We start from the raw sequence: 21570 nt of genomic DNA on the forward strand, positions 1-21570 counted from the left end.
TCCAGGCTGGGAGCCAGGGGCTCAACCTGGGCTCCTTGTGCAGGTCCTTGCACCTTGAAGTATGCGCTAACCACTGCCTGGCCCCATCGTTGTGCCCGTGCGCATGCTCATCACAGTGTGTACCAGTTCCTCTACTTTTTTTTTAAATTTATTTTTTATTTAAGAAAGCATAAATTGACAAAACCATAGGGTAGGTGGGGTACAACTCCACACAATTCCCACCACACAATCTCCATATCCCACCCCCTCCCTTGAAAGCTTTCCTATTCTCTATCCCTCTGGGAGCATGGACTCAAGGTTGTTCTGGGATGCAGAAGGTGGAAGGTCTGGCTTCTGTCATTGCTTCCCCGCTGAACATAGGCGTTGACTGGTCGGTCCATACTCCCAGTCTGCCTCTCTCTTTCCCTAGTGGGGTGGGTCTCTGGGGAAGCTGAGCTCCAGGACACATTGGTGGGGACTTCAGTCCAGGGAAGCCTGGCCGGCATCCTGATGGCATCTGGAACCTGGTGACTGAAAAGAGAGTTAACATGCGAAGCCAAACAAATTGTTGAGCAATCATGGACCCAAAGCTTGGAATAGTGGAGAGGAAGTGTTAGGGAGGGTACTCACTGCAAACTCTAGTGCACTTCTGCTTTCAGGCATATATTTTGCAGTAGTTTACGGATACGTGTGCACATACGCTCTCTCTCACAGAAACTGGTGTATGTCTAGGTTTTGGGACTGTGTATCCAATACACAGTGATGTCATAAAGAAATTTAAAAAATTTAAAAAATATTTATTTTCCCTTTTGCTGCTCGTGTTGTTTTTCATGGTTGTTGTAGTTTTTATTATTGTTACTGATGCCGTCGTTGTTGGATGGGACAGAGAGAAATGGAGAGAGGAGGGGAAGACAGAGAGCGAGAGAGAAAGACAGACACCTGCAGACCTGCTTCACCGCCTGGGAAGCGACGCCCCTGCAGGTGGGGAGCCGGGGGCTCAAACCAGGATCCTGGAGCATGGGGTCCTTGTGCTTTGCGGCACTTGCGCTTAACCCGCTGTGCCACCGCCCAGCTCCCAAGGAAACAAGTTTTTAAAAATGAAAAAGCACACTGTATATTTCCAGAGGTGCAATAGGCCAGCGTGGCATCCTGATGCAAAAGAGTTCCCATTCTTGAGAGTGGTTAGTGTCTGTGCACTGGTTCTGACGTCTTCATGGTAACTAGTAAAGTTAAGACGCCTTTTCTTGTTTACTAGCAGTTTGGATAGCCTCTTAGAGGGAAGTACCTGTTTAAGACTTGGCCAATTTTTTGTTTGGATTGCCTTCCTTTTCTTATTAATACATAAGAGTTCTGTGTCCACTTGGGATATAAGTTCTTTTTTTCTTTTTCTTTCTAATTTGTTTCTTTGTCTCTTATAAGTCTCTTTGACGAACAGAAATTAAAAATCTTGACATAGTTCATTGCCTTGTTGTTGTTGTTGTTTTCATTTAGTGATTAGTGCTAGCTTTATCTCTCTCTCTTTTTTTTCCTTTTGTATCATCTTTGTTTATTTGATAGAGACAGCCAGAAACCAAGAGGGAAAGGGGTGATGGAGAGGGAGAAAGACACCTGCAACACAGCTTTCCCACTAGTGAAGCTTTCACCCTGCAAGTGGGGACTGGGGATTGAACCTGGGTTGTTGTGCATTGTACGCTGTGTGCTTCACCAGAAGCGCCACCACCAGTCAGTCCCTTAGCGCTAGTTTATATGCTAACAACAGCCCGAAGCAGTGAATTTTCTTCTAGAAAGGCGTACAGTGTGCTTTTTTCTGTACAGACCTGGGCACCACGTGGCAGTGATTTTGCTCTGGGCTGTAAGAGAGGGAGCCTAGGTTTGCTGTTGTCGTGTAGACGTCCACATTCCCCATGGATTGGCGGCTGACTTTCCCCGCTTTGCTGCAGTGTGGTTTCCTAAAGCACGTGACAGTATGAGTAGTATGATTTCTTCTGTTCCACTGGCTCATTTTCTTTTTATTATGCTAATGAATTGTCTTCCCTCCGCCCCTTGTATTTTTAATGCTCATTGAATGTTTATTTAAATTTTGAACGAGTAAGTTCTTACTTACAGTATTGCTTGGGTGGACTCACGCTATCAGTTCTAAAATATTAGTGTCGTTTTGGGACATAATTGATTTGACTCTGATGACAGAATTTATCTTATGCTAGGGAAAGACTGGCTGTTTTTTTTTTCATACTATTTTTTATTTGTGGTTAATAGTGGTTTACAAGATTATAAGATTACAGGGTATGGTTCCACACTGTATCCATCACCAGAGTTTGGTTGGTGATGAATTGAATGATGATATAACTTTAAAAGATTTAGTTGAGTGTTTAGCAGTGTACTGTTTGATAATATTCCATTCTCTTCACACTGCTAAAATGCTTGTTTTTTTTCTGGAACCACAGGCCTTCACTTGCTGATCAACATTAACCTGTAGTCAAATAAACAAATCTTAACTCGAAACAGAATAAATTGTCAAAAGCCATTTTTTTTTTTTTTTCGAGAGGAGAGAGCATTTAGAGATCTGCACCAGTGTGATTCTTTTTGTTTATCCGACCTGGGCCGGTTCACCCCTCCTTAGGCAACCTGGGGGCGCCCCCGCTCCCAGGAGGTCACCCTATTGATGCCGAACTTCGTGTGGACACCCAGTGGGCACAGCGCACTGCAGCCCAGAACTCCTGGGCTCAAGGGGTCCTCCAGCCTCCGCCTCCCAAGTAGCTGGGACTGCAGGCGCGCACCAGCCCACCCAGCGCTTTTTGTTTTTCAAGCAAGATGTGTACAGTCATGTAACTTATTCATGCCACTGGGACATAATTACGTTTGACACTACTTTCTACATATTATTTTGCTAGATGCTAATGGTTTACTGAAGTCCTTTTTAATTTTTCATTTGGAACATTCTTTATTGTGGTATTCTTTCCTGAGGTCCTAGGAGAGAACAAGAAGTTTTCTGAAGGAAAAGGAAAAAAAAACAAAGTGAATGTTAAGGCTGCTTACAGATTGTTTCAGTTCTGTTACTTGTGGATTGCAAAGTGGGAACACTGAGCTTCAAAGCACATCTGGCTGCTGTTATAAAATCAGAAAATGGGTTGCTTACTCCCCCAGATAGACTCAAGTCCCTGATCACTCTGCCTGATTTTGCCATCACACATGGCGTGTGCTTGTGTGACAGACCCTGTGTGAGGCACGCAGAGCAACGGCAGTGTTGGTGTTTGATACAGTAGTCCTTGCTGCTTTTAAATATCACAAGAGACTTTTTCTCCGGGGGGCATTAAAAAAGGAAGCTTATGATAATGGGAAGGAGTTCTTAACCCCTATATCGAATGGCTTTTAAAGATGAACAGGGAGAGATAGGAATTAACTTGTGCATCGCCGAAAGGCTGCATTGTAATTAGCTAAACCGGTACTTTGTACCCTACTTATAAATGAAGAACTGGGTAAAAATAAATCACAGATGGTTTTCTTGGCTTTTGGTGTTAAATTTTAAGCTGAATTAGAGCTTGAACATCTTTGAGAGTTCCCTTCTTTCTGTCTTTTACTTTCCCCCTTATATTTAATTCTGCTTCATGAATTAAGGTTTCAGATACTTGCAGATGTGTGTGCGTCCTTGAAGAAGTAACTGTGTGTGCTGGTTTTCCATTCCAAAAATAGAATCTGGTCCTGACGTTACATACACATACATACATACTGGCAAACAGTAAATATTTATGGAGTGCGCTTTGCTGCCTGCTGGGAACTGCTGTATGTACGTACATGTGTGCACATCAGAGCTGCGTACTAAACAGCTTGTGTCTTGCTCCTGGGGAAATAACTCAGCCGGTAAAACACAGAGCTTGCACGAGGGTGGCTCTGGGCTTGATCCCAGCACAGTGTGTATGCAGAGCGGCACTTCAGTTTTCTCCCTCTCTCTGTCTCTCCTGTGAAGATGTCCAAGAACCTCCTGTTCAAGCCCCCTGTCCCCACCTGCAGGGAGGAAGCTTCACTAGTGGTGAGGCAATGTTGCAGGTCTCTCTCTCTCTTTCTCTCCATCTCTTTCTCCCCCTACCACTCCAATTCTCTTTATCCAAAAAGAAAAACGTGTTCTCTGTCACTTCTATTCAGTTCTGAGGTCACACAGAGCAGTCACAGATGATACATCAGCGAATGGGAGCTGGCATAGTCCGAGGACATTTTGTTTATGAGCTCAGGTAGCAGCTGGATTTGTTCTATGGCTGACTGTTTAGAACGGTCCCTCCGCTGCTCTCTCTTCGGTGTGAATTCTTTCCCTTCTAAATTGTAGCTATTGATATTTTAGCTTTTTCAAACTCGAAACTTTTTCCAGATATACCAAGAACATGAATTCTATCTGCACTGAAACCCTGCTCATACCTAGAAATTCTCTAAAGACAGAAAGCTAGATCACTCATTGGTCTTCGTTTGCTTTCACTTCCTGCCAAGATCGCTATATCCAGAGACCTACCTCCATTCAAGTATGTGGACACTGTTCTTGGCTCAGGGCACTAGCTCACTTGCTTAAGTGCGTTTTCTTTAAGTGCTCCACCCAAGGGAAGTTACTCAGTATTTTCCTTTGATAGCTATCTTCAGATGTTTCCTTTGGGATTTTAGGACTTGCTTAGCGGCACTGATTCCTTGAATTGCTTTTTTTTTTTTTTTATTGTTGTAGGTATTATTGTTGTTGTGCTTATTGATGTTGTTGTTGGATAGGACAGAGAGAAATGGAGAGAAGAGGGGAAGACAGAGAGGGGGAGAGAAAGACAGACACCTGCAGACCTGCTTCACCGCCTGTGAAGCGACTCCCCTGCAGGTGGGGAGCCGGGGGCTTGAACTGGGATCTTTACACCGGTCCTTGTGCTTTGTGCCACCTGCACTTAACCTGCTGCACTACCGCCCGACTCCCCCTTGAATTGCTTTTTGTATGAAAAGTTCTTTACTATTCCATCGGACCTAGGTGATAATCTCTCTAGGTAGAGTGTGTGTGGGTGGATGCCTTTTCTGTCTGAAACTTTGGATGGATCCTGTCAATCCTTTCTGGCTTGTAGGGTTTCTGTTGAGAAACCCAGTTGGTATTGTCATTGGGGCTTCCTGAGAGGCAACTGACTGCTTTTCTTGAGCTGCTAACTTGAAAAATCCTTTATTTTTGGATGAAATGATTAGAGTTCATAAATGCTTCTAATTCATCATATAGTGTGGAATGAGTGTTTTATTGAAAGGATACTGTGTGTTACTCGTTATGAGGAATATAATATTGAGGTGCCATCCCTCAGATAAGCATTTGCTCAAAGATAGATACAACGTCATACTGCTAGACAACAGACTGAGAGGGCAGCGGTAGACAGCATAGTGGTTATGCAAAGAGACTCTCATGCCTGAGGCTCCGAAATCCCAGGTTCAATCCCCGGTAGTACCATATGCCAGAGCTGAGCTGTGCTCTGGAAAAACAAACAAAATAAACAAATAAACAAAAGGAAAGAATAAGAAGACCACGAGAGAGACAGGATACTCTAGGACTTCCTGAGAGGGTGATCACCGCTCAGATACAAAGCCAGACATCGGATCAGCAGTGGGAATGGACTATACCAGAGCGCTAGGAACCCAACTACTCCTCCTGGGGGAGAGAATCTCTGATCTAAACGTCCTGAGTAAGTCAGCCATATGGTGTTGGGAGGACGATTCCGCAGGTCGCAAAGACTCACGCGGAGACTGTGTAGTGCCGTGCAGGGTCCACAGCAGTCGCCTCGTGACCTCAAAATACCGGAAGTTTGAGAACAGAGATGAGCCTGGACATGGAGGAAGTTCAAGCAGATCTTGATCTCCTGTCGCTTATGGAGAGTGTAGAGGCATCAGTCACCAAGTCTTCTAGGAGAGAAGTGACTCAGTTGACACGTGAGAGATGAGGAGACTCTGGTCCGTGGGGACTGGGAGAATGATGCAGAATGATGCATGAAGTAGAAAGACAGAAGGCTGGCGACTCCGCAGTAATAGAAGTCACCCAGGGCTGAGGACCATGAAGGAAGTGTGAGGCGCAGATGCAGAGTGATGGAGGTGAGGCTAGGCGGTTAGGCTGCGAGACGCTCACAGGGTATAGCTGTAGAGCAGAGCTCCTGATCTGTATTTTCCCTGTAGTGACTGCCCACTGAAAGGTATTACGTAAGTTTTGTTCTAAACATGAAGTAAACATTAAAGCAACAGAACTTTTTTTTTTTTTTGCGACAACTTAATTCTTTACTTTTATCAATTAATCATCAAAGCTCAAACTGATAAATATTTATTTTATTTTTAAAATTTCAGATAGAAAATCCTCGGTACCTGAGACAGAAGCCTATTCCAGTCTCTCTGGTAGGTGACATTTGCACTTGGTTTTTTTCCTATGAATATATATATATATATATATATATATATATATATATATATAAAATCAGTGTTTATTCATCCTTCCAATGGATGTATAGCAGTAGTGTTGCAGAATTGTAAGGTATATATTTATTTCCCCCCCCCCCAGGAATCTGTGTGGTCAGACTGTCAGGACTAGGGTTAAGGGCTAAGGCAAGGGCTAGGGGGCCAGGCAGTGGCACACCTGGTTGAATGCACACATCATAGTGCACAGGGATCCAGGTTCAAGTCCCTGGCTCCCACCTGCAGAGGGAAAATTTCATAAATGGTGAAATAGTGCTGCACATCTCTCTCTCTCTCTCTCTCTCTCTCTCTCTCATTCTCTCTCCTCTCTTCCTCAATTTCTCTCTGTCTCTTTCCAAGAGAAATAGATTGATGAGAAAGGGTTAGGGGTAGGGAAAGGGGAGGACGCACCTGTATGTTGTTTTCCCTGCAGGCTGTGCAAGTTTCCATCGCTACGAGCTGTATGGAGTTGTTCCGTTTTCTCCAGATTCTTGCCAACACTTACCATTTTTTGATGTAGGCTTTTCTCACTGGTATGGGGTGATATCCCATTTTGGTTTAATTTGCTTTTTTCCTAGTAATAAGTGATACTGAACACCTTTTAAAGTTAGCAATTTTATGTAGATTTACAAAACTGTAAGATAACAGGGGCATAATTTCACATAGTTCCCACCACCAGAGTTCTGTATCCTATCCCCTTCATTGAAAAATGCAATAGTTTCCCCAAGGTCGTTGGTATAGGCTTATTCTATAACTGTCTGCCTATATCTCTGAGTATTTATTATAATTTTTCATTTTTTTTTTCAATGATCCTTCACTTTCTTTTTTTTTCTCTCTTTTTTTTTTCTTAAAGGTTATCACTGGGCCTGGGTGCCCGCACTATGAATCTACTGCTCCTGGAGGCCATTTACAAATTTTTTTTGGATAGGACAGAGAGAACTTGAGAGAGGAGGGGAGACAGAGGAGGAGAGAACAAGAGACACCTGCAGACCTGCTTCACTGCCTGTGAAGTGACCTGCCCCCCACAGGTGGGGAGCCGGGGGCTCGAACTGGGATCCTTGTGCCAGTCCTTGCGCTTTGCGCTGTGCGCACTAATCCCGCTGTACTACACCAAGCCCCCTCACTTCTCACTTCCTGATTCACCCCTACACTTATTTCTACTTCCAAGTGTCTTGCTTCTTATCTTTATTTTTTTTTTTCACATAAACAAAACCACGTCTAGCTTCCTCTGGTGTTTTCCAGATTTGCTTTCATTGATGGTATCAATACTGAAAATTCTTTTTATGTTTCTGTGGGCTATCTGTATGTTTTTGGAGAAATATCTACTTATAACATTTGCAAACCACTTTTTTATTGGGTTGTTTTACTGTTGTTGATTTTGTGTGATTTCTTTCTATATTTTGGATATCAGGCTCTTAGATGTATATATCGATATGCAAAGTACTTTTCCCAGTCACTGGGTTGCTTTTTTTTTTTTTTTTTTTTTTAAATTTCATTGTCTTTATTTATTTACTAAATAGAGACAGTCAGAAATCAAGAGGGAAGGGGAAAATAGAGAAAAAGAGAGGCAGGGTGTGGGTGGCAGTACACTGGGTGAAGCACACATAGTACTAAGTATAAGGATCCACGCAAGGATCCCAGTTCTAGCCCCTGGCTCCCTGAAGCAGGTCTGAGGTGTCTGTATTCCTCTCCCCGGTCCTCTGTCCTCCCTCCTCTGTCAATTTCTCTCTGTCCTAGCCAATAAAAAAATTAAAAAGAAATGGCTGCCAGGAGTAGTGGATTTATAGTACAGGCACTGAGCCCCAGCAATAACTATGGAGGCAAAAAAAAAAGAAGAGGAGGAAGACACAGACGGAGAGACCCCTGCAGCCCTGCTTCACCACTTGCAAAGCTTCCCCCTGCAGGTGGGGACCCCGTGGCTCAGAGCCAGGTCTTTGTGCAGTGTAACATGTGCGCTCAACCAGGTGTGCCACCACCTGGCCCCAACAGGGTTGTTGTTTTGGAGGTAATTCTGTTTGCTTACTCTCACTCTCATCTCCCTAGAACTCCCAGATTCTTTTCTTTTGGGGTAGTGATAAAGCAGACACCCCCCCCCCCCCCCAAAGCCTCAAGTAACTCTTACCCATCCAACAGATGACTCCCCAGTTCAGCCTGAGGAAATACAACACTTTACACCAAGATGATCATTCACTCTCTCGAATGCATGGGACAGAGGTAAGAGGAACATTTTTCATTTTTTTTTAAAACTTTTTTTTTTGTTATCTTTATTGGTTGGCTAGAGACAGCCAGAAATCAAGGGTGGGGGGAGATAGGGAAAGTGACAGAGACCTGAGACACACCTGCAGCCCTGCTCCACTACTCGGGAAGCTTTCCTCCCTGCAGGTGGGGACCAAGGGCTTGAACCTGGGCCCTTGTGCACTGTAATGTGAGCACTAAAGCAAGGGCTGTGCCACTGCCTGGCCCCAGATTAACATTTTTCTATCATGCATCTGACTAATACAAAGTCTTCAATATTTTCTTGCTATATGAGTCTGAGAATAATAGTAGTTGGTAGGAGGAGATGGGCAGAAATATAAAATAGCAATCCAGATTAGTCAGGACCCACTTACTTCCTGACGCCCACCTTCCCTTCTGTGTGTCCCAGTGCCATGGAAGCCCTGAAATGGGTGAGCTGATGGGCTCTTTCCTCCCACCTGCTCTCACTGGAGGGAGAGAGAACGGCAGTTTTCAGAAGTCCCTTTGATCCCAGTTATCCTTCCTCTAAAAGACTCTCTAGTTTCATTAGTCTTATTATTTCTGTTACCTGATTTGATTGGCTAACCGAAGCTATGCCATTGCTGACATGCGTCAAACTGACCTTCCTTGTCCAGGGAGCCCTGCTCATGGAGTTGGAGCATAGGCTGTGGGGTTAAGAAGACAGAGTCCTTCAGTTTACAGTTTCCCAGAGAAGTTGACAATATTATCTTGACTTGTATCAAAAGGGAATAGTTATTGATTTCACATTTGATATTTGATGCCGAAATCAAATGAGAGTAATGAATACTTATGAACTTGCAAAGTGTAATGGGGCACAGGTGTACAAATGTGACTGTGTATGCTGTTATTGATTAATGGACTTAAAGCAGTATTTCTGATAAATTTATTTAAATAATTTTGTCTTTTGTTTTAATGAGATGAGAAAGCTTTTAATGATTCCTGATTTTTAATTTTAATTCTGCTATTTTAACATGCTGTTTTACACATTGGTTTTATCTTAGATATTCCAAATAAGAACACGAGAATACAAGTTTATTTTTATTGATAATGAAAGACTGAGAAATATTTTTAACTTTTGAATTTTAGTCTGGTAGAAGTTTTTTTAAAAAAACTTATTTATAAAATAAAAGATAGAAAATATCTACAAAACCATACGATAAGAAGGGTACAGTTCCACACAATTCCCACCACCAGAACTCTGTATTCAGTCCAGTCCCCTGGAAGTTTTCCCATTCTCTATCCCTCTGGGAGTATGGACCCAAGGTCACTGTGGGATGCAGAAGGTGGAAGGTCTGGCTCCTGGAATTGCTTCCCCGCGCTGAACTTGGGCGTTGATAGGTCGACCCATACTCCCAACCTGTTTCTCTCTTTCCCTAGTGGGGCGGGGCTTCAGAGAGATGGGATTCCAGGTATGTTGGTGAAGTTGTCTACGCAGGGAAGTCAGGCTGGCATCATGGTAGCATCTGCAATTTGGTGTCTGAAAAAGCATTAAGATATAAAGAAGAACAAATTGCTTAATAATCTGGAATCTAAAGGCAAGAATATAGCAGATGAGATTTGAGGTTCTCCATTTTGGAAAAAGCATGTACATATATTTTAGGTATATTCAAAGGGCTTCTAAGACCCCTTCTGTTTTGATCATCACGTTAGGTTCGCTTGCATTGCTATTGTCTATGTACATCATCATTGTTTTGTTTGAGACCCGCACTGGTTTAATCCCCATTGGTTGGCGCTCTTTTTCCACTCCGCCCCCCTCTCCTAGTCACTTCCTGTTTTTCACCGTTTAGTCCCCACCGGTTCACATGCTTTTTCCTTCTCCCCACCCCCCTTTCCTATGTACTTCCTCTTCCTGACACTTCCACCTCAGGAGATAGAAAGGACAGGAGTTTCTAACAAATAGAGATTAGATAGATTGCACTGCATTCCCCGCTCGTCAATAAAGATTGGACTGTGTTCCCAGCTCAGCCATGAGTCCCTGGTCGTCTGTCTCCCGCCCGCGAAGTTAGCCCGACATTTATTAATCTTTGCATGAGCCTGCAGCTAACATGCAGGTGGGCCAAAAGTGTTATCTGGGGAGATGGCATCAGGGTTGGAAGTAGGACTAGAAAGCTGGGTCAGGGAAGAGAGTAGCTCCCAAATCTGGGAAAAGTGTATAAATATTGTTAACTGTAAACCCCATCGGTCTGATCTGGGGCCCACGTTCAGCACGGGAGCCTGTGTAGCCTCTGCATGCTTTCTGGCAGAAGCTCTGACACTGCTCTCAGTAGTATCCTCTCATTTTGCAGATTCAATTTAAGGTATAGAGGGTTTTGTTTCTTGGTGTAAGCCCTAGAGTTTAAAAAAAACATTGAAGTAAAGACAAACTAAATTAAAAATTATTTCGATAGAATGGCTTCTTTGGTTGAGATGCATCTTCACTCACTTTAGCTTTTGCTTGGAATTTCTCTCTATTAATTGTCGTGATTTTTAAAGAGTCACACTGAGTCACTCCCAACCACTTTGCCTTTTATTTTCACTTTAACCTATGATTACTGTTGAGGCTGGTTGCCATGGAGTTATTATAATAGTTGAAAGCGAGTGGTGCCTTTTTGAAAATAATTTTAGTCTTTCTGACACAGTACTTTTATTCTTGATGATGACATCTTGGGGCAAGGACAAACATATTTGTACTGCCCACACGTGTGTTAAAATAAAAAAGCATTTGAAGACGTTATGTATTGCCTCAGAGATTCATTTATAAATGTGTGTGGCTTTATTTTCTTCCACACCCTTATGGTTTTATTTTTCTTTTTGGCACACAGTAAAAATACTTGTGGGAGTCAGGCGGTAGCACAGCGGGTTAAGCACACATGGTGCAAAGTGCAAGGACCGGCCTAAGGATCCCGGTTCAAGCCCCCAGCTCCCCACCTGCAGGGGAGTCGCTTCACAGGCGGTGAGGCAGGTCTGCAGGTGTCTGTCTTTCTCTCCCCCCTCACTGTCTTCCCCTCCTCTCTCCATGTCTCTCTGTCCTATCCAACAACGATGACAAGGGCAAAAAAAAGGAATAAATAAATATTTAAAAAAATATTTGTGGTGTCATTGAGAAATGTGCATGTAGACATCAGCGTATTTCAAATATTTAGCTATACCCCGTGTACAGTTTAGGTAAAATAACTTTATTTAAAATTTTTTTATTATCTTTATTTGTTTATTGCATAGAGACAGCCATAAATTGAGAGGGAGACAGAGAGGGAGAGAGACAGAGAGACACCTGCAGCCCTGCTTTGCCACTCGCAGAACTTCCCCCCTGCAGGTGGGGACTCAGCGTGGGGGCTGAACCCGGGTACTTATGCACTGTAACATGTGCACTCAACCAGTGGCACCACCACCCAGCCCCAAATAATTCTTTCTTTAATCACATAATCACATTGTTTCTGACTCTTGGAGATGAGCTTATTTTATCTTTTCTGCATCATCAAATACCTCATGAGCAGAAGCTGAGTGTCCCAATGTGAGAACTGTCTTGTTAAGGTTTTATGTCTTGTTTAGGTTTTATGAGGATTCACATTTAAGGACTTTTGGGAAATGTAGATTAAGAAGGAAGTAAATCACTGATGAAATCAGTTGATAGAAATGTAAATAGCGATAGAATAGCATTGTACAGTCATGGTCTCTTTTTCCTATGTGTTCTGCACACACTGTCCCAAGGAAGATCATTGTGGTATCCTGCATATAGCTTGTTTTGTCTGCCCTAAACATGATATAAACTATTGTTTCTGAGCATTTATTTTTAGTGCCTGTATCGTACACCTTTCTTTCTTTTTTAAGCCAGAGCACCACCTAGTGCTGGTTTACTGACATGCTGTCCTATGTATGTTTTGGTTTGCTTGCCTTGGATATTCTTCTTCTTTTATTTGTAGAACTTTGGACTTTATTTTGTTTTATTTTATTTTGTTTTACTTTTGCCACCAGAATTATTGATGGGGCTCAGTGCCTGCATGACAGGTGTACTGTTCCTGGCCATTATTATTATTTTTTTTTACCTCCCCCCCTTTATAGTAGGACAGAGAGAAATTGTGAGGGGGAGAAGGTGGTATAGAATGAGAGAGAGAGAAAGATATACCTGCAGCCCTGCTTCATTGCTTATGAAGCTTCCTCCCTGAGGGTGGGGATGAGCCACTGGAGGCCGGCATCTTCAACCAGGTGCACCTGACCCAACCGTTAAATATTATTCCTAAGCATTTTATTTTTAGTAACTGTGTCATAGTTCTTTCTTTCTTTCTTTCTTTCTTTCTTTCTTTCTTTCTTTCTTTCTTTCTTTTTCTTTCTTCTTCCTCTCCCTCTTCTACCTCTTCTTCTCCTTCTCTTTCTCCTTCTCCTTCATGCAGAACACTGCTTCGCTCTGGTTTATGGTGCTAGGAATTGAATTTGGGAGTCACAAATATGAAAGTGTTTTGTATGACCACTATGCTATCTCCCTTGCCCAGTGCTATATTTCTTATATAAAATTACTCCCTTAATAATTTAACTTACTATTTAATTATCTGTTGCTAGAAATGATATCATCACTTTTAAGTAACATAACTAATACTGGAAACACTGTCATTACATCCTGTATTATGTATCTCTAAATATTTATTCCTTTGACTAATTAATTCTATCACCTATTATAAAATTCAGTTGATGTATATTATCAACTTAGTATTATAGGAAATTCAACTTTAGAAACATTGGAAAATCCGTTCACCATGGTGGAGCAGGAATTAAGCTGGTGGTAGGAGTAATGTGCAGATACCTATCATGAGAATTAGTGGGGGCTGGGCGGTGGTGCACCAGGTAAGTGCACATAGTATGAAGCACAAAGACCTGCTCAAGGATCCTGGTTGAAACCCCAGCTCCTCACTTGTAGGGCTGCTTCATAGCAGTGAAGCAGATCTGCAGGTTTCTATATCTGTCTGTGTCTATGTCTATCTCTGTCTCTGTCTCCGTCTCCATGTTCCTTTCCCCTCTCAATTTCTCTCCGTTCTTTCCAAAAAAAAAAAAAAATTGGGAGTCAGGCGGTAGCACAGCAGGTTAAGTGCACATAGTGCGAAGTTTAAGGACCAGCCTAAGGATCCCGGTTCGAGCCCCTGGCTCCCCACCTGTGGGGAGTCGCTTCACAGGCGGTGAAGCAGGTCTGCAGGTGTCTATCTTTCTCTCCCCCTCTCTGTCTTCTCCTCCTCTCTCCCATTTCTCTCTGTCCTATCCAACAACGAATGACATCAACAATAACAATAATAACCACAACAAGGCTACAACAACAAGGGCAACAAAAAGGGGGGAAAATGGCTTCCGGGAGCAGAGGATTCATAGTGCAGGCACCGAGCCCCAGCAATAACCCTGGAGGCAAAAAAAAATTGAAAAGGTGGCCCACAGGAGCAGTGGATTCATAGTATAGGCACCGACCCTTAGTGATAACACTGGAGGCAAAAAAGAAAAAGAAAAAAAGAATATTCAAAAGTTGTATTCATGTGACAATTGTCTTGTAAAAATGAAATTTCCCTAATGCAGCGACAGTGTCACTACAATGCGTGATCTTTTACGCTCTGAAGAAATCTAACTTCCAGAGTGGAAATTAACATTTGAAAGTCCTGAAAATGTCATACTGGGCTGGAAGACAGCATGTATCTCCCCGTGCGTGATCCCCCAGGTGGCTGTCCCCTCCACACATGGGTTCCCTAAGCCCCGGTGAAGCCTCAGGGCAAGGAGTGGCACCAGGAGGCCTTCCTTCCCTCCTCCCTCTGCCTCTGTCTGAAGGAAGTGAGCAGCATGAGTAAGCTGACTCTGGAATGGTGCGGTCAGGCCTGAGCAGAGCTCCAGTGCTGCGGGCACAAAAATGACATCTTATCAGCGAGCACTAGTGGCCATGTGTGTCAGGGGGTGAGAGAAAAGCCAGGGAAGTGAGCAGCCATTTGAAGGTAGCAGCTTCAGATGCCTTTTCAGTGCGGAAATGCTGATTGTCAGCACAGAATGTGCACTTCTCTTTAAGATGTCTTAGCATCAGCTATCGAACAGGCCATGGCCGGTGCGCCGCTATGTTCCATCGCTGGGGAGCCAGAGACAACCCGAACTGCCCCTGCGGCTCCAGACAGACTATGACCACATAGTCAACGACTGCCACCTCTCCAGATTCAAAGGAGGTCTCGAAACTTTACATCAGGCTCAGCCTGATGCTGTTGACTGGCTACGGAAGAAGGGCAAATGCTAGAAGAAGAAAAAAGCATCAGTTCCATTTTTTTTGATATTTTCATTTAAAAAATTTTTATTTATAAAATGGAAACATTGACAAGACCATAGCATAAGAGGGGAACAATTCCACACAGTTCCCACCACCAGAACTCCCTATCCCCTCCGCTCCCCTGACAGCTTTCCTATTCTTTAACCCTCTGGGAGTATGGACCCAGGGTCATTGTGGGATGCAGAAGGTGGGAGGTCTGGCTTCTGTAATTGCTTCCCTGCTGAACATGAGCATTGACAGGTGGATCCATACTCCCAGCCTGTCTCTCTCTTTCCCTAGTGGGGCGGGGCTCTGGGGAAGCGGGGCTCCAGGACACACTGGTGGGGTCGTCTGTCCAGGGAAGTCTGGTTGGCAACATGGTAGCATCTGGAACCTGGTGGCTGAAAAAGAGTTCAGATAGAAAGCAGAGCAAATTGTTGACTAATCATGAACCTAAAGGCAAGAATATTGTAGATTATTTGGGGTCTCTGTTTGGAAAAAATCTCATAGGTCTACTTCAGATATATTCCAAGGAGCCCATGACTTTACTAATTTTTGCCTGAGCCTGACATCTAGTATGCAGGTGGACCCAGGTTATTGTCTGGGGAGATGGTGTCATAGTTGGAAAAAAGACTAGAAAGCTGGATCAGGGGAGAGACTAGCTCTCAGATATAGGAAAAGCATATAAATCTTGTCAACTGTAAACCCCACTGATCTGATCTGGGGCCCATAATCAGCACAGGAGCCTGTGTGACCTCTGCATCCCTGTAGGTCTGAGCTCACATCCTGTGGTCACAGCAGGGAACATTCCAGGCTGCACTCATTTCAGGACCCATCTTCCTCCTGGTAGAGTATGTTGCCCAACCTCCCTTTGGAGAATGAACAGCCCCTGCCATTGTTGATCCACATTGAGGAAAAGGTCCTGTAGGGGCCCACAGAGGGGCGCGTTAGGATGGAGATGATCATTGACAGTGGCGAGAGGGATCTGTCAGAGGCCCTGGCCCATCATGTCTGTGTGGGAATCCCAGGACTCCCGACAAGGGCCCCAGGTGATGGGGTGGCCTGGTGGTGACTAAGGAGTCATCATTAAAGAATGCTGGTCTCTTGCCCTTATTCAGCTTTTGTAGCTTTACTTTCTCTAACAAGGTTAGCTTTGGAGTGACTGAGGGAAGTGCAATAGGAGGTAGGTGAGGAGGCTATCTAGGTCTAAGTAGGAACTATTTCATTAGGTACTTTTTTAGGTCTTTCTGCTTGCTTGCTGCATGTATTGACTCACTGCAAACTATTGTGCACTTCTGCTTTAAGGTCTATGTTTCCCCCTAACATCATGTACATATCTCATGGGCCCTGGTCTATATCTAGGTTTTGAGGTTTTGTTAACAAGTGCACCACCCAAAATGGAATTGAGGAGTCCTATGAGCTAGGAAAGGTCTCACCTGAGTAGTGAAGCTGGAGAGTTGACATTCCATGCCTGACGTCTCTGGACACAGTCCGAAGTGAAACATGCCGAGGTGGTACTGGCTGCAGTGATTAGGCTGGGATCAGCAGATGCAGTGTCAGTTGGTATGAATTGAGAGAAGCATGCAGGAAGGTGAACCCCACCCTAGAGGTTCCAGGCCTGGGAGAAACATGGGCTCTTTATAGAGAAAGGGGAAGGATCCTGCCTCTTAGGGCTTAAGAAGGCATTAGATAGTTATTGCTATCACCAAGTTATTTGGCAATTGTGTTAACTTTGAAAATCCCATTGTTAGGATTTGCTGTATCATACAAGGACCTCACCATAATCTGTGTCTTTTTATGCTGTTTACATATAGTTGTATCATAAAAAGTAATGCTACCAGTTGCTTTGTTCTCCCTGTTCTAAGCTTATAGGTGACTTAATATTTCAAAGAACAAGACATTATTAGAAATGTATTAACAATTTGAGCCCACTGTTAAAATTCAGTCTGATTACCAATTTGAAGTCTCAAGTGCTTAAACTGAAGGAACATCTACTCAGAGCTGTGGCCTATGCTATTTTCATCTTTGAAATAGAATGTAGCAATATATTGCTGTGTTAATTTTATCTGTTTTGCAGAAATACTTTTTTTTTTTGCTGGGCTTTTCACTAAGTTTAAACACAGAGTTTTATTTGAAATGCAGACTTGTCTGCTTATTTGCTTTTGCCAGTTTTATTTAGCGTTTTACTTGTGGCATGAGGATAAAAACATTTGTTTTGAGGTTTGGTAGAGTCTCGTGATGTTGCATAAGAGTTTCCTGGTGTGTCTTGCTCGTGTTCACCTCTCGCGACCCTTAGGTGAGGCCAGTTGCTGGCACACCCGGCTACAGTCCGCACATTACCCTGTGCAGGCAGCGGGGTGTGCAGCCGACGGGCCCCACTGGCAGAGGGGAAGCTCTCGGAGCTGTGGAGCAACTGCAGGTCCCTTTCTCTCTGGCTCTCCTCTCTCTTCCTCTACGTTCTTCCATTCTCAAAACAGAAAGAAAAAGAGGGAGAGAAAGGCCATGGGTAGTAGCAGTTACGTAGGGCTAAACCCCAGCAATAACCCTTGTGACATCAAAATAAGCAACTAAACACTAAACACTTAACACTTACTAAACACTTAACACTTACTAAACAACTTACACTAAACAGTTACTAACAACTAAACACTTACTGTTGCTGAACGCTACTTTACAAATAGTAAGTGTTACTGTCTCAAGCGAGATGATTTATTTTAAAAGGAAACTTTAGGCTTTAGGTAATTAATTTTCACTTTCTTGACATTTATTCTTCATCTTCACAGCTAAGCATCGCCACACAGTTAACGTGTAGTCTCTTTCAGCGTTCCTAGGACGGTCTCATATTTTATCGTAAATAAGCTCACGCACCACATTCTACATTCTGCTTTGCTCTGCATTCTTACCTAAACACTGGGGTATCGGGAAAATCTTGACATGTTTCTCCATGTTTTTTTTTTAGCACTGTCAATCTTTTTTAAAATTTTTTATTTTATAATTTTTATTTATAAAAAAGAATTATTGACTAAACCATAGGATAGAGGGGTACAATTCCACACAATTCCCATGACTGTATGCCATCCACTCCCTTGATAGCTTTCCTATTCTTTTTTAAAATTTTTATTTAAGAAAGGAAACATTAACAAAACCATAGAATAAGAGGGGCACAATTCCCATAACCCGATCTCCATATCCCATCCCCTCCCCTGATAGCTTTCCCATTCTCTGTCTCTCTGGGAGTATAGATCCAGGGTCGTTGTGGGTTGCAGAGGGTGGAAGGTCTGGCTTCTGTAATTGCTTCCCCGCTGAACATGGGCGTTGACTGGTCGGTCCATACTCCCAGTCTGCCTCTCTCTTTCCCTAGTAGGGTGTGTCTCTGGGGAAGCGGAGCTCCAGGACACATTGGTGGGGCTGTCTGTCCAGGGAAGTCTGGTCAGCATCCTGATGGCATCTGGAACCTGGTGGCTGAAAAGAGTGTTAACATACAAAGCCAAACAAATTGTTGAACAACCATGGACCTAAAGACTGGAATAGTGCAGATGAAGTGTTGGGGGTATTCCCTGCATGCTCTTATGTACTTTTGCTTTCAGGTATATATTTTTCCCTAGCTTATGGGCACGTGTGAACCTATGCTCTATCTCAGGGGACCTGGACTATATCTAGGTTTGGGGACTTTATTGGGGAGTGGATCACCTGGGATGGAATTAGAGAATCCTATGAAAGGAAAGGTCTCACCCAAGTGATGAAGCTGAAGGGTTGTCACTCCACACCTGGTGTCTCTGGTCACAGTCTGAAGTGACATGTTTTTTTTTTTTAATTATCATTTGTTTATTTATTTTGGATAGAGACAGAGAAATTATAGGAAAAGGAGAGAAAGAGACAGGCAGACAGGCAGACAGACAGACACTGGCAGTACTGTTTCACTGCTCATGAACCTTCTCCACTGCAGGTGGGGACTGAGGGCTTGAACCCAGGTCCTCATCCTCTAGAACGCGTTTGCTTTACTAGGTGTGGCACCACCTGGCCCCTTTTCCTACGCAAAAATGCGTCGTGACTTTTTTGACAACCCAATGTATACATAGCCTAGTGATGTCTTTTTCCTTATCAGAAGTATACTCTCATTTTTTTTTGAGGTACGTTGTATTTTGTTTTGCTGGGATAGTACATTTTCAAATTAATTAAGGTTGTGGGATAAGAGAGGTAGGATTCCATACAGTCCCCACCACCAGAGCCCCTTATGCCTTCCCCCACAGACGCCTCCTTGTTCTTTTAATTTTTTACGCATTATTTATCTATTTATTATTGGATAGAGACAGAGAGAAATTGAGGGGGGCGGGTGGCACAACTGGTTGAGCGCACGTGTTACAATGTGCTAGAACCCGGATTTGAGCCTCCGGTCCCCACCTGCAGGGGGAATGGTTCACGAGTGCTGAAGCAGGGCTGCAGGTGTCTGTCTGTCTCATGCCCTCTCTATCTCCCCTTCCCCTCTCGATATCTGGCTGTCTATCCAATAAATAAAGATAATTAAAAAATTTAAAAAAAAAAGAAATTGAGAGGGGTGGGGGAGACAGAGAGAGACAGAGAGACACCTGCAGCCCTGCCTCATCGCTTATGAAGGTTTCCGCCTTCAAGTGGGGACCAGAGGCTTGAACCTAGAGCCCTATGCACTCGTATGTGCACTCTGAATCAGGAGCCCCACCAGCTGGCTCTAGAAGCTTCTATTCTTTACCCCTCTGGGTGTATGGACCAAAGATCTTTATGGGGAGCAGGAGATGGGAGGTCTGACTTCTGTAATTGCTTCTCTGCTGGACATGGGTGTTGGCAGGTGGATCCACACCCCCAGCCTGTTTCTTTTCCTTTTTTTTTTTTTTTGTCTCCAGGGTTATGATTGGGGCTTGGTTCCTGCACTACGAATCCACTGCTCCTGGAGGCCATTTTTCCCATTTTGTTGCCCTTGTTGTAGTTATTATTGTTGTTATTGATGTCGTTGTTGTTGGATAGGACAGAGAGAAATGGAGAGAGGAGGGGAAGACAGAGAGGGCGAGAGAAAGACACCTGCAGACCTGCTTCACTGCCTGTGAAGTGACCCCCCTGCAGTTGGGGAGCTGGGGGCTCGAACTGGGATCTCTATGCTGACCCTTGTGCTTTGTGCCATGTTAGCTTAATCTGCTGTGCTACTGCCCAGCTCCCCCCAGCCTATTTCTGTCTTTCCCTAGTGGGGTAAGGCTCTGGGGAGGTGGGGCTCCAGGGCACATTGGTACAGGGGCAGAGTACATTTTATTAATATCATTCCCTATTGAGGAGTGCGGGTGACTTTAACAAATTGCCTCTTAAGAACATGCTTGCACATTTGTATATTGCATGTTGATGCTCAAATCATTAATTTTATAGAGTGGAGTTGCTTAGCCACATGGCTGTTGAAGTTAGATTTAAAAAAAAAAAATCAATATTGACATATGGCGTCTAAGGATATGTCTTCTCAGGTTATGACAGCTCTTTTTTTGGTGCGATGAGAATGTTCTAAACCTGGACTGTGTGGTGGTTTCATAAGTCTCCAGTGTCATAAAAAAGCATTTCAATTGTGTACCTAAAAGGGGAGAGTATCTTGCTAACTGATTTTTGTACATGTAATAAAGCTATAAAAAAGACTTACACTTGCACCGGGAGAGTTGGAAATGGCCCCGTTCCCACTCTATCACCATTGTCCTGTAGACAGGGTGGCATAAGGAACCTGGTGTCTGAACAAGAGTTGAGATAGAAAGCAGGACAAGTTGTTGACTAATCCTGAACCTGAAGGCGAGAGTATTGCAGAGGAAGATTTGGGGGGTCTCCGTTTCGGGAAAAGCTCATAGGTCTGTTTTAGGTCTATTCCACGGGGCCCATGACTTTGCTAGTTTGTGCCTGAGCCTGACAGCTAACATGCTGTCAGGGGGACCCGGGTTATTGTCTGGGGGGACGGTGTCAGAGTCAGAGCTTCCTAATAGTCTTGTGTTCCCCCTGCGAGTCCATTTCCTGGACCACGAGCATTTATTTATTTATTCATTCATTCATTCGTTCATTCATTTCCTTTTGTTGCCCTTGTTTTATAGCTGTAGTTATTATTGTTATTGCTATTGTTATTGCATAGGACAGAGAGAAATGGAGAGAGGAGGGGAAGACAGAGAGGGGGAGAGAAAGACAGACACCTGCAGACCTGCTTCACCGCCTGTGAAGCGACTCCCCTGCAGGTGGGGAGCCGGGGGCTCGAACCTGGATCCTGAGGCCGGTCCTTGCGCTTTGCGCCATGTGCGCTACTGCCCGACTCCTGAGAATTGATTTTTAAAAAATATCGTCTCAGAAACAAGTACTCATATGCACCCAGTCTCACAAAATATAATAACTAATTATTTGAAGGAGCACCTTTGCAAGTAGCTGGCAAAGCTCAGTGGATTGCGGCCCCCCCTCCCCCCAGGCTGCCCACTGAGCCTTTCCCGTCCCAGGCCCACTCCTCTTCTCTGTCCCAGGCCCACTCCTCTTCTCTTCAAGCAGCAGTTGTCTGATTTTTCTTGGTTATTTATTTATTTTATTTTATTTTTGGATTTTTAAAAAAATTTAGTGAAGATGAAAAAAATAGGGAGAAACTTCATGAGCAGCGAAGCAAGTACTGCAGGTGTCTCTCTCTGTCTCTCTCC

The 21570-nt window shown here is 43.8% G+C and overlaps 1 protein-coding gene across 1 annotated transcript in view; it reads left to right on the forward strand.

The window, feature by feature from the left end:
* CEP112 (centrosomal protein 112) overlaps window positions 1-21570 on the forward strand; it is a 416214-nt gene that overhangs the window by 47308 nt on the left and 347336 nt on the right. Inside the window, exons 7-8 of the mRNA XM_060202613.1 lie at window positions 6307-6354; window positions 8545-8625. Of these exons, the coding sequence (XP_060058596.1) occupies window positions 6307-6354; window positions 8545-8625 (129 nt within the window). The remainder of the gene's footprint in view (window positions 1-6306; window positions 6355-8544; window positions 8626-21570) is intronic.

The sequence above is a fragment of the Erinaceus europaeus genome, chromosome 12 (genome assembly GCF_950295315.1).
Source record: "Erinaceus europaeus chromosome 12, mEriEur2.1, whole genome shotgun sequence".
Taxonomy (NCBI): Eukaryota; Metazoa; Chordata; class Mammalia; order Eulipotyphla; family Erinaceidae; genus Erinaceus; species Erinaceus europaeus.